This window comes from Sminthopsis crassicaudata, chromosome 1, assembly GCF_048593235.1.
Source record: "Sminthopsis crassicaudata isolate SCR6 chromosome 1, ASM4859323v1, whole genome shotgun sequence".
Taxonomy (NCBI): domain Eukaryota; kingdom Metazoa; phylum Chordata; class Mammalia; order Dasyuromorphia; family Dasyuridae; genus Sminthopsis; species Sminthopsis crassicaudata.
In genome coordinates this window covers 341,764,294-341,776,357 of record NC_133617.1, presented here as the reverse complement: position 1 = coordinate 341,776,357, position 12,064 = coordinate 341,764,294, and the positions used below count along the sequence as shown (strand labels likewise).

Genomic DNA, 12,064 nt, shown 5'->3' with positions numbered 1-12,064 from the left:
CTTAGTTAAGTTGTTACATTATAAACTCCCTCCTCCCGTATCTCTTTCACATTATTCTTGTTTTGTTTTGAACTAACTTTGCTAATACTTTTGACAAGTCGATAGTAAGACTTTACAAAAAATTAAGAGATAAATCCACATAAACAATAACAAGTCTTTTCATGCCATGTTTATTGTCTACCAATTTTTTTAAGCCATATATAGAACAAAAATTGTGTCCTGCATATTATGCTATCTAATTGCAGAAGCAGAATTCTATATTTTATCCTGTTACTTATTATCTAACTTGAAATTTTAATTAGGAAGAAGAAACTCGAAGCCAAAGTGAAAAAGCTGGAAGGTAATTAGCACTACAATGATCATGATGATAAAGTAAATCATTTCTACTTTGTTCTGACACTTGACTGAATGATCCTTGCACAGTATCTTTCATGCTGGAGTAATAGATAACTGCTTTAACAACTCTGTCAAAGGAAATATAAATACTGTACTTATATCCGTAATTACTAGACAGTAATGTCTGACTGTAACAAGATAACTTAACAAAATATTACAGTCCAAATAATAGGAGTACTATAGTTTTGTTATACTAGACAACAATTGAGTAATGGATTTATTTTAGAAAGTTGAAAGGGATGGGTCTTTTGTACTCATTTCCTTAAGGAAAGTCACTACTAAGAAAAGATATTTTTAGAAGCAAGCAAATTATGATATGTGTGATGGGAAAATTATAATAAAATCTGGATATTTTTTTCTTTGTCAGAAAAATTGGTACTTTGGATCAGAAATAAGCACATTAGATTTATTTTTCCTTTCTTTGTTTAGAGGAAGAATTAACTTTTACTCTTCTGCTACACTCATTAAAATACTGTTATACTGGGATGGTATACCTCCTCAACAGTTATTTTATTTGTTTAGTTAACATGTCAATATTGTTCAGAAAAATAGACCTGGAGTTGTGGGGCATTTGTGGAATATGGTGGAATCAGGAAAAAGTAAAGCAAATTTGTTATGGAAGGTGGAAAGGTTTAGACAGTTGGGGGCACACTGGATTGAAAATTGGAGTATTGTGAAAAACTTGGAACTCAAGGCTTCCCTTAATCCTGTATGTGTTATGTAACCTTTCTCAGCATTTAGTTTCCCCCTCTATAAAATGAGGGGATTGGTTATAACCCATTTAATCCCTTCTGGCTCTGAGTCTATAATCTTCTGACTTTCTTTTTTGGACACTTTCATAATTTTGACTAAGACTGACATAAATACATAGTACTCTCCAGAATTCCAACCTGATCACCATTACCTTTTGTATTCTCAATTACTATATCTGTTCTTTCATAATTCAGTAATTTGATAAAATTCTGTTTTTAAAAATGAGTTTACTTCAGGTTTGGAATGAAGTATATTCTAGATTAACATAGGATAAAGTTACATTGCAATAGCTAAGAACTGACATAGGTTCAGACATAAATTTGTTATATTGATTAAATTTGAAATTTAGATTTGAATTCTTTAAAAACCAAATACTGATGATTTCATCTTGCTTTGCAATTGTATTAAACATTGTCAGTAAAAGGCATAGGTAGAGAATCCCCTGTGTGCTGTGTCAACATTTAATAGTGAATTTAAGGAGACGTGGTTTTGAATTTAAGGAGACATGGTTTTTATTGATGGAAGTGCTCTGCAGTTCACCTTTTGCTTTTTGTCACTGTTACAAGCATATCTTAAAAATTTCCTTTGAAGCATAAGGAGAAATATATTTTTGTTTTGTATAAGTTTGAATTTGTTCTGTATTACATTTTTTTGACAAATAGCATAGGAGTGTTAGATGAATCAGTGGAAGAGTTTTTATTTATTTAGAGGGTACTTGCCAATCTTTATTTTTAGGTAAATTTAATTTAAATATAATAATAAATATAATAATAATAAATAAATATATTTATATAAATAAATAATAAATAAAAATAATAATAAATCCTATTATCATTGTTACTGATCAGACCTTTACTAGAATATTCTATCTAAGTTGGAGCTCCACAGCTAAGGAGGAATGTGGAGAGCTACAGATAAGAACTTTAAAGATGAATGAAGGTTTGTAAGTAAAGATTTATCTGAAAGTGTTTCAGGAATTGGGATTATTTAAGCTATGGAAATGAAAGGTGAAGGAATTATAGGAACTGTTTCATTAGTAACAGAAGTCTTTAAATGTAAAATAGCATTGAGCTATTCTCTGAAATGCAAATAAATTGAAACAATTTCGAAATTGCCTAAAATAATTTTGTGAAAATTCCTGAAGAATATTTACAAATTGGATTTAAACTGTCTGCAGTTCTGTAGATCCTAGTTGTAATATTCTTATTTAAAATTTAATGTTCTCTGGGAGCAGATTTCTTAAGGGTTTCTGGAGGCAGCCTTGGTTTCAATTCAGTGTAATAATCACCCCTAATGCAGCCAGGTATTACAGTCCAGCTCCTTTATTTTCTCTTTCCAAGTATTGTCTCTTTCCTTGGGCCTGATTAGCTTTCTTAGAAGCTATCTCTCTCCTTGGTTCCGAGAGCTTTTCCCGCTAGTCCTTTGCCTCTGCCAGCTTCAGCCTCTCGTCCTCCCAATGTCTCCAGCCAGCACAAAGGTGGAAGTTAGAAGGAATCTGATTGAGTGTGGGCTTGTGCTTTAGTGGGTTCCTCCTTATATATGCTCTCTTAAAGGTATGAATCTTGTAGAACTCTAATAAATACTAAGTACATCTAGAGAACTATTAAGCACCCGGTTAAACCACCATTGTCTCTATCAATTCCACTGACTTAGCACCTTGTAAGAATTCTAACATCTGGTAAAATATTGAAGGGAAGCTATTTTACTTTGTTCCATTTAAGATACAGTAAATAGGCAAAGAAAAGTTTTATGCACATAGCAACCATATGCCTGTCTATATTCATGAATGTGATTTAACCATAGTTAAAGTAATTACTTTTTTCTTCTTCCCATCTTCTTTTATTTTTTTAAATAAAGAAGCTGCAGTAAAACACACTGAAGACTTAAAGCAATTGAAAATTGAAAAGAAAACTCTTGAAAAAGAGCTCAAGAAGACACAGGTAATAATCTACAAAGTCTTTGGTATCAAGATTTAGAGGTTTACATGTTATCCTTTGTCAATCTCAAAATATTACTTATATAAAAGTGAGTTCTTCTAAGACCTTTTACATATAGAAACATTTATTTATTTGAGAATAATTATAGAACAAAATCAAAGCTAACTAAAAATTAGCAAATTGTGCCAAGTACTAACCAAGAGTTGTTTATTTGGTGAATTTCATGGATGTGTGGAGGGTGAGGGTTCTATATATAGGTAACAGATTATTGTAACAGAATTTTGTTATTTAACAGGAAAAACTTGATGAGTTTCCTAAACAAAATAGTAAAAAAGGTGAGTATTGACTTTGTAACTATATTTGATTTTTCTTTTGATTTATAATAAACTTTGCATTATAAAATCATTCTTTTCTATATTTTTAGTGTTGAAACATATGGGGACCCAGAGTTCCAGTAATGAGCCAGTTGAAACCCTAGACAAGAGTGAGTAGTCTTTCAATTCAATTCAAGTATATGTATCTGATGATAATGATAATAATAACTAACATTTACATACAATATACCAGACACTGTGAAATACTTTACAAAATATTATTTTATTTTATTCTCTTAACAACCTTAGGAGATTAGAGTTATTGTTATCCCCATTTTACAGATGAGGAAACTGATACAAATAGAGATTAACTTTTTCAGGGTCATGGTTCTTAACTTGTCTTCATGATTCTAGACTTAGCCTTTCTGTCCACTGTACTGCTTAGCTGCTGTTAGAAAATAAGTGCACTGAATTATTTGCTTCTGCAAAGAATATTAAAATCTTTATATTGTTGATATTTTTAATTTTCATGGAATAATAGCTGGGTAGGGAAATGATGTTATCTCTGATCTATTCTAGGTATGAGAAGAATCATTGGTAGGTTGAATAAGATTTTGTAACTTATTTGATGTCCATGGGTGATAGGGAGGATAACTGTACCATTAACAGAAATAGGGAACTCTTGGGCTTGGGGAAATAATGACTTTGATTTGGGGCATTTTAAAATTTGTCTCATTTCATTCAGAAGATTATTAGGAAGGAGTTGGAATAGGCCTAGAGCATGGAAGAGGAGGCAGTAGAAATAGATGTTCTACAAGTAGTAGAACTGGAATTAGTCTGATCTTCTGACTTAGTTACTTGTTCTTTCCGTTACTCTATCTTGCTTCCCTATTGGTAGTCGTTTGCATATAGATTATAGCTGAGCCTGAAAAGGGAGGATATATTTAAATAAAGAAGAAGAAGAAGATGACGACAGAGGAAAAATACTTGAAAAATGATAGTCTTTAGAAGCCAGGAAGAGAGAAAGGAGTTTGTGGAGGAGACAGTGAATGCTTTGAGAAAAAAAAGGAGAACAGAAATTAAAAATAGAAATTATTTGAATGTCTGGGATGGGCCGTGACCTCAGAAATTGTGAAGTGGATAAGGAAGATAAAGACTGATAAAATGTCATTGAATTTGGCTGTAATGTGGTCAATTGGGAAACTTGAAAAGTAGTTTCAGTGCAGTGTTGAGTGTGAAAACCAGATAGTAGAGTCTGCAGTGATTCAATAATGAGGAATTATTAGGTGCAATTGTATGACCTCTTGTTAGCTTTGCTGAATAGGGGATTCCTCCACAGGTATATTTTGGACCAGATAACCTCTTGGTTCTCCTTCAGATCTAATTCTTTGAGGTAGTAAATCGATTTCTTTTAAGGTATGTATACATTTGCTACTCTGATTTATGACTCTGGATAAGAGGATTTAACCTCTGTTTCCTCATTTGTTAGATGGAATTTATTATATTGCTATGGAGACTTTTTCAGGTTTTAGTTTGAATTAACAGTGCATGGTAATAATTATAATGCACAATTTTAATGTTTTTTCACTTATTTGGGTAGATCCTAATGGAATAGCTAAGAAAGATTCAGTTTTACTGTTTTTACATGTAATTAGAAAAAATAAAATGTTGTTTAGTAGGAAAAAAGAAAGATTGGAGTTTTCTGGTAACTAAGCAAGGAAATCAATAGGATCCCTTGTCTATTCTAGTGTACCATAAGAAACAGAGATTACTTGAGGCTACTGTTGCTCATCCCTGTCACTGCTTTGAAAACCTACCTGTTCTCTTTACTCCTGATCTTCTTACTCAGACCAGTGGGCTCTAAAAGCCTTCTTTGTCCATTCTAGGAATTCAGACCTCTATCTTCCTCAACTCCATATTTACCCAAACTAGGATGAAAAACATCTTTTTTTAGCCTTATATCCTGTCCAAAGTTCATAAAACTTCATCTTTTCTTAATAATTGTGATCCTGCTACTTACCTGACTTCTAAATCCTTAGTCTTCCCCCTTTTTTGTCTTCCATATCCTTGGAATTTGCACTAAGACCCCGAGAAGAAGCCACACTTAAGTCACAGGCTCCATCAAATATTTATTATTCCAAGAGCAGTGTGTCTTAGCTCAGCTAGATTAAAGTAAATTTTGATAAATGAAGAAAATTTAATGCTTTCCATATTTTTCTTAGAAAAAATAAAACTGCTTTTGAAGGAGCTCTGGTTGTGCATTGACTCTACAAAAGAAAGGCTACAGAATGAAGACAATGAAGATGTCCAAGGTAAGGCGAGCTATATTAAAGATTATCAGAAAAAAATTTTTGTTTGTTTTTTTTTTTTTTTTTTTCTTCTATCATAGCATGATTCCTACTGTGTACTTGGTAAATAATATATTTGGCTTTTGATTTGCTACAGTTTCTATCAATGAATGTTTAGTGATAACTGAAAAAAAAATCCATGGAATACAAAGATAGATTGGGTTCAGTATATTATAAGAGAATTATCATTTGACCAAAATTTGTCAATTTAGTAAGCCAATCCCTTTGTTACCAAACTGATGACATCTTCTAAACACTAATCTAAAAGTTTTCTAAAACATTTAAATGTTGTTTAAAACATTTGGATTTTTTTTTTTTCCATTTGGTTTTTGTTCAGATTTATTATTTCATGGCCATAGAGAGGTATGAAGAAGAAATATCCTCTATTGCTATAGATAGTTAACTGTCATTCAGTTTATAAAGTTGTCTGAAATACCGAGATTTTAAGGAATTTACACAGAGTCATGCAGCCAACTCAGAGGGCTGTCCATAATATCATGCTTCTTGTATTTGATTGGTAAAACCCTGATTTGATTTAGTATTTTGAAACAGTATCAATTCCTTATAGGCTTACTTTTCTTTCTGGTCTTTAGGGTTGTAGGCAATGCAGTTATTAAATTTAATATTCCACATATGGTGTACACCTGTTTTGAATTTAGAATTGAACAAAAATGGCATTATATCATCTTTTATCTCTCAACTTCCTTCCCAGTTCATGGACTTGGAAGGGACATTCACTGTGACTTTTGGCAGCTGTCATGATGGCAACAAGCTTAGCTGATATGTTCCTAGGCCACTTAAAATTTACATGTACTGATTGTCTTTTATTTGCAGTGATCAAAATCACTAAGAATAATCTAGAAGACAAGAACATGAATATTGTTGACCCATAGGTCAGTTTTAGAATTGGACATTTTTATAAAGTTACATGTGATTTTTCAAATAAACATTGCAATTCATAATGGTTTACCTGTTTATAAGTTTGGCCTATCTTTCACTGGATAATACTGTTTTAAACATTTGGCCCTATGAAAATGAGTGTGTTTTGATTAGTATTTTGAGAAGATGAAGCTATTGGACAGAGTCTATTATCTGTCATCAAAATATATTATTTATATTCTTGTGTTGTAGAAATGAAAACAAATATGGGTTTCTTATATTCTTAGGAAATGCTCACTTGACGAAAAGAGAATGGCAACTACAATTTCCTTTGACTTAGAGGTTTTATCTTTTTAATTATTGGCAATCTGATTTAATTAAAATTGAGAACAGAAAGTTCTTTTTTCGTATATGCTATAAATCATTTGTATTTTCTAATTCATTATTGGTAAGAACATTGCAGTAAGGTGGCTCCAGTCGCAGGTATATTTCCCTTATGGGCTAGGCAGTTTTTCCATAAACCACATTCCTGAAACTAACTGTGCTACATGTTTTTTGTTGGTACAAAAGCAAGAGAAATAGATGCATTTTGACATGAGCCTATTAAAGCAGTAGACATAAATCTCAAATGATATACCTTCTTGGTAAGTTAGTATTAATGTCTGAAAGATGGCAAGTTTATTTATATTTACATGATACTCAATTTTAGAGTAGATAATTAAGAATATTTTTGCCTTTGACTATATATTTCCTTTAGAATGACCAGTTTGTAGAATTGTACTGCAAGAGTGCAAGAATATCCCAAAGTTTAATTTCAAATATCTATTTATAGAAAAGGCTGCCAAAGAAAATACACAATCTAGGAAATCTGTTGAAGAATATGGACTGCTATCTCGAGTTCAGAGCAATAACTTCAGATCTCCTGAAATGAAGACTTGCCTGAGAAGCTTCTCTGTGCAGTTAGAGCAGGAACTCCTCGGAGAGTGTAGGTCCATTGAGGAGGATGGTCCCATCACTGTCAATGTACAAGATTGCAGTAATGACTCAGCTTTTCATGAGGACAGAAATCCTGAGATTTTTGTGCCGAGCAGTTGGGAGGAAAATAGTTCTGATTCCTCTGATCCGGAAGATATGGAAGATAAACCACTTGTGAAGGATCTGGAAGCCATCTTTGACCTCTTCAGACTTCCCCCACCACTTCTGTCCCCAGTGTCCACACCTCCTCCAACACCATTACGATGTCAGGTGCCATCATCATCTCCACTTGCACCTGTAAGTTACAGATTATTTGCATTTGTTACTAATAAACATTTGTCTATAATGTTAATGTAAGGTAGCTATGAAAAAAGATGATTTCTGGTACTGGATTTTAAAAAATCATAGATCATTAGAATAGATTAGGTACACAAAACATTGTAGTAAGTGATCATAGTAATTTAGTATTTGATAAGTCTAAAGAGCTAAACTTTGGGGACAGATTCATTTCCCATTCATAAATGGTCAACTGGTATGAATAAGCAATTTTCAGACAAAGCAGTCAAATCTATCTATCATCATGAAAAAAAATGCTCTAAATCACCAGTGATTAGAGAAATGCAGATTAAAACAACCCTAAGATATCACCTCATACCCATCAGATAGGCTAATAGGACAAAAATGGAAACTGATAAATGTTGGACATGATTTGGAAAAAAATGGGTGTAAACATGAAAAGTTAGACATGATTTACAGCCAATTATCAATTTTATTAGTTACGGCTACAAATAATTAATAAAATGATAATTATTAGCTTTCTCCTATAAACCAGAGATGGACTTATTAGCTGCTAAATATTTGTGTGTGTGTATGTGTGTGTGTGTGGTCTTGATAGGTGGAAAGCAACTCTTATAATGAGGTATAGACCTGTTGTAGTGAGAGGCTCTAATGAGGGATTCTAATGGGAGACTCTTTACTTGTCAGATCAAGAGACTGATCTTCAAACCCAGACACGCCTGTCTATGGGCAGACAATTCTCCATTATAACCTGAGTAGAACAATGGTAGGGTTATGGTAAGAATTCCATCTCGCTGGTTGCATGAATTCTTTGGTCAGGGTCAGAAATGTCCTTTAAAGGCTGAGCTTTAAATGAGTACCTAAAAAAGGAAGAAAAAAAACCTAGATTCTTCCCCTCCCCCATATATTTATTATTATTTGTCTAATGGGACATTACTGCATGCTTGGTGAGGTTGTGAATTGATCCAGACATTTTGGAGAGCAATTTTGAACAATGCCCAAAGATCTGAAAAGCTATATTATCCTTTGATATAACAAGACTGCTACTGGGTCTATATTCTAAAGAGATTTTTTTAAAAGCAAGAAGAATCGATTTATATAAAAGTATTTGTAGCAGATCTTTTTGTGGTGGCAAAGAATTGGAAATTTGAGGGGATGCCCATCAATTGGGTAATGGTTGAACAAGGTGTGTTATGTGATTGTAATAGAATATTTTTGTTTCATAAGAAATGACAAATGGGATGATTTCGGAAAAAATTGGAACTATTAATTACGTAAACAGAATCAAAGTGAAATGAACAGAACCAGAGCATTGTACGTAGTAACAGCAAACTTGTGCTATACATTGTTAATAGCAATAGTGATCCAAGACAGTCCTAAAGGACTCATAATGAAAAATGCTATCTACCTTCAGAGAAAGAACTAATATTATCTGAAATTTTTGTACAAATTGACTAAAATGAAAATGTTTTACATCATTGCACATATGTAATCTATGTAAGATTATGTAAGGGGAGGCATGGGAAAGGAAGAAATGATACACTTTGAAGCTCAGAACTAAAAAAAAAAGTTAACAATTGATTTTACTTGTAATGGGGAAAAGAAAATATTTAATTTTTATTTCATTAAATTTTCTCAAGTCTATTATTTTTTAAATTAATTCATTTTGAATTTAGAGAAAGACTAGGGAAAAAATAATATTTCATTATGCAGTGGGTAGAGCACCAGTCCTGAAGTCAAGAAGACCTGAGTTCAAATTTGACCTTAGACACTTAATACTTCGTGGTTGTGTAACCCTAGGCAAGTCACTTAACCTCAATTGCCTCAGCAAAAACAAAAACAAAAAGAATATTTCCATGTACACAGTTCAACATAAAAGAAGATTCAGCATAAGACCATGAATTTCTATTTTGTACTTTGTACATTTTTTTGAAAAACTATATAGTAAGTGCTCTTAACTGTGTGCTTTTTTTTTTTTTTCCTTCTCCTGTCCCTCCCCTCCTTAGAGAAGATTATCATTAGATATAACTATATGTGTATATGTAAAACTATGGTATACATCTAGTTTTCACTCTTTTCTCTGGAAAGTTTCCCAGTTTTTCCACAATCCTTCCAACATTTGTGACTTTGTCCGTCTATAGTTTTAGCCAATATGACAAGTATAAGATGATCTTAAAGTTTTAATTTACATTTATCTTCTCAATAATGATTTAGAGCATTTTTTCATAGGACCTTAGATAGTTTTGATTTCTTCATTGAAAAATTTATTTTTCATATTCTTTAACCATTTATTAATTGGGGAGTGACTCATTTCTATAAATTTGACAAAGTTCTTTATGTATTTGAGATATGAGACCTTTATCTGAGAAACTGTCTATAAACATTTTCCAATTTTCTCCTTCCTTTCAAATCTTAGTTACATTGGTTTTATTTGTACAAACTTTTTAAAAATTCATTGTAATTGAAATTATCCATTTCATATTGCATAATGCTATCCATTTCTTATTTATCTATAAATTATTCTTCTATCCATAAATCTGTTCCAAGTTTTTCTAATTTACTTATGATATTTACCTTTCATTTTTAGATCATGTGTCCATTTTGACCTTGTCTTGATAAATGATGTAATATAATGGTCTATGTCCCAAGTTATTGATGTACCTAGTTTCTGCTAAATTGCTTGCGAAGTTTCCCAATAATTTTTAGCAAAAAATGAATTCTTTTCTCTAATACTTACATTTGTCAAACACAAGGGTACTGTAATAATTTGCTATTGTATATTATATGTCTCCTTAGTTCCACTCATCTTACTTTCTATTTCTTAGCTAGTACCAATAGTCTTAGCTAGTCCCATATAAAATAGTATAAAAGCTGGCATTGGTAAATGTTCCCTTACATTTTTTTTTATATAGAGATCCTTCATCCACAGTCTGAGAACCAGTGATCTAACAGTGATGACTGAGACAAACGTTTCTATACTTTATTGGCATTTTACTTTTTAGCAATATCTTATGCCGAGATACTTGGGCACACTTCCATCACTCGAAAAATTCCAAGACATTGGCTAGCAGGACTCTTTGATGCTTGGCTAAAGATCAGAAAAACCTTAGAATTTCGCAAGTCAATGATGGGAGTTGCTTTTCCCTTCAAGGGGTTATTCATGCCTAAATTTAAAGCCTGAAATCTAACCAATTGTTAACAATTGTCTGTTCCTAAAATCTACACTTAAGGCCAACCTTAAATCTAATTCCATCCACTGATTCCAGTCTTTATAGATCTTTTGGTTCACAAACATCTATGGAGCATCTTTTCCTAATAGAAAAACTACTAGGTATAAAATGCAGTGTTTTCTTCTTGATTTGTCTCTTTATGTGAAGGTATTTATATCAACTTCTTTGGCTCTATTAATTTTGTTCAATTATCTCTTTTTGAATAACCAGAAACTATAGACTACTGCATGCTAGTTAGAACAATTGGCCACTTTGTTAATCCCTAAGCATGGCTGCTCATACACAGTTCTCCCCATGAAGACTCCCAGGAATATTTATTTCTGCATCCCCTTTGTACATCATACAGCATATTAGAGATAATGCTGTATCACTTTTCTTAGCCAGTCCCATATAGTGTAGTTTAAGAGCTGGCACTGGTAAATGTTCCCTTACATTTTTTTTAATATTAGTTCCTTTGATATTCTTGACTTTTTGTACTTTGAAATGATTTTTCTTAGTTTTTCAAATTCAGTAAAAAATATGTTTGGTAATTTAAGATGTCATTGAAGAAATAGATTAGTTTTACTTAGTTTTTTAACTAATAACTTTTGTCATTTTATCATATTGATTATGCTTACCCATGAATAATTAACATTTCTCCAGTTATTTAAATATGACTTTATTTGTAAAAAGTGTTTTATAATTATGTTTATTTCATTTCTGGGTTTATCTCTTACCATCTCTTCTTGTAGGATATTTTGTTGGTGACATATAGAGACAATGATTATTTATATGGTTAATTTTATATCCAGCTATTTTGCTAAAATTGTTTTCACTAATTTTCTAGTTCAATCTTTAGGATTTTCCAAATATACCATATTGTCTGCAAAAAGAGAAAGTTTGATGCCTCTTTGCTTATTCTGATTCCTTTAGTTTGTTGTTTTGTTTTTTTCATT

The 12,064-nt window shown here is 31.9% G+C and overlaps 1 protein-coding gene across 3 annotated transcripts in view; it reads left to right on the top strand.

Annotated features, from left to right (window-relative positions):
- The window catches only part of ICE1 (interactor of little elongation complex ELL subunit 1), a 74,630-nt gene that overhangs the window by 27,737 nt on the left and 34,829 nt on the right, over nt 1-12,064 (top strand). For all 3 annotated transcript variants that reach the window (XR_012484379.1, XM_074279148.1, XM_074279149.1), the window contains exons 7-12: nt 303-340; nt 3,007-3,089; nt 3,382-3,421; nt 3,511-3,570; nt 5,623-5,712; nt 7,460-7,899. Coding sequence is in view for 2 of the 3 variants with exons in the window: in XM_074279148.1 (XP_074135249.1) it covers nt 303-340; nt 3,007-3,089; nt 3,382-3,421; nt 3,511-3,570; nt 5,623-5,712; nt 7,460-7,899 (751 nt within the window). In the remaining variant the exon portion in view is untranslated. The remainder of the gene's footprint in view (nt 1-302; nt 341-3,006; nt 3,090-3,381; nt 3,422-3,510; nt 3,571-5,622; nt 5,713-7,459; nt 7,900-12,064) is intronic.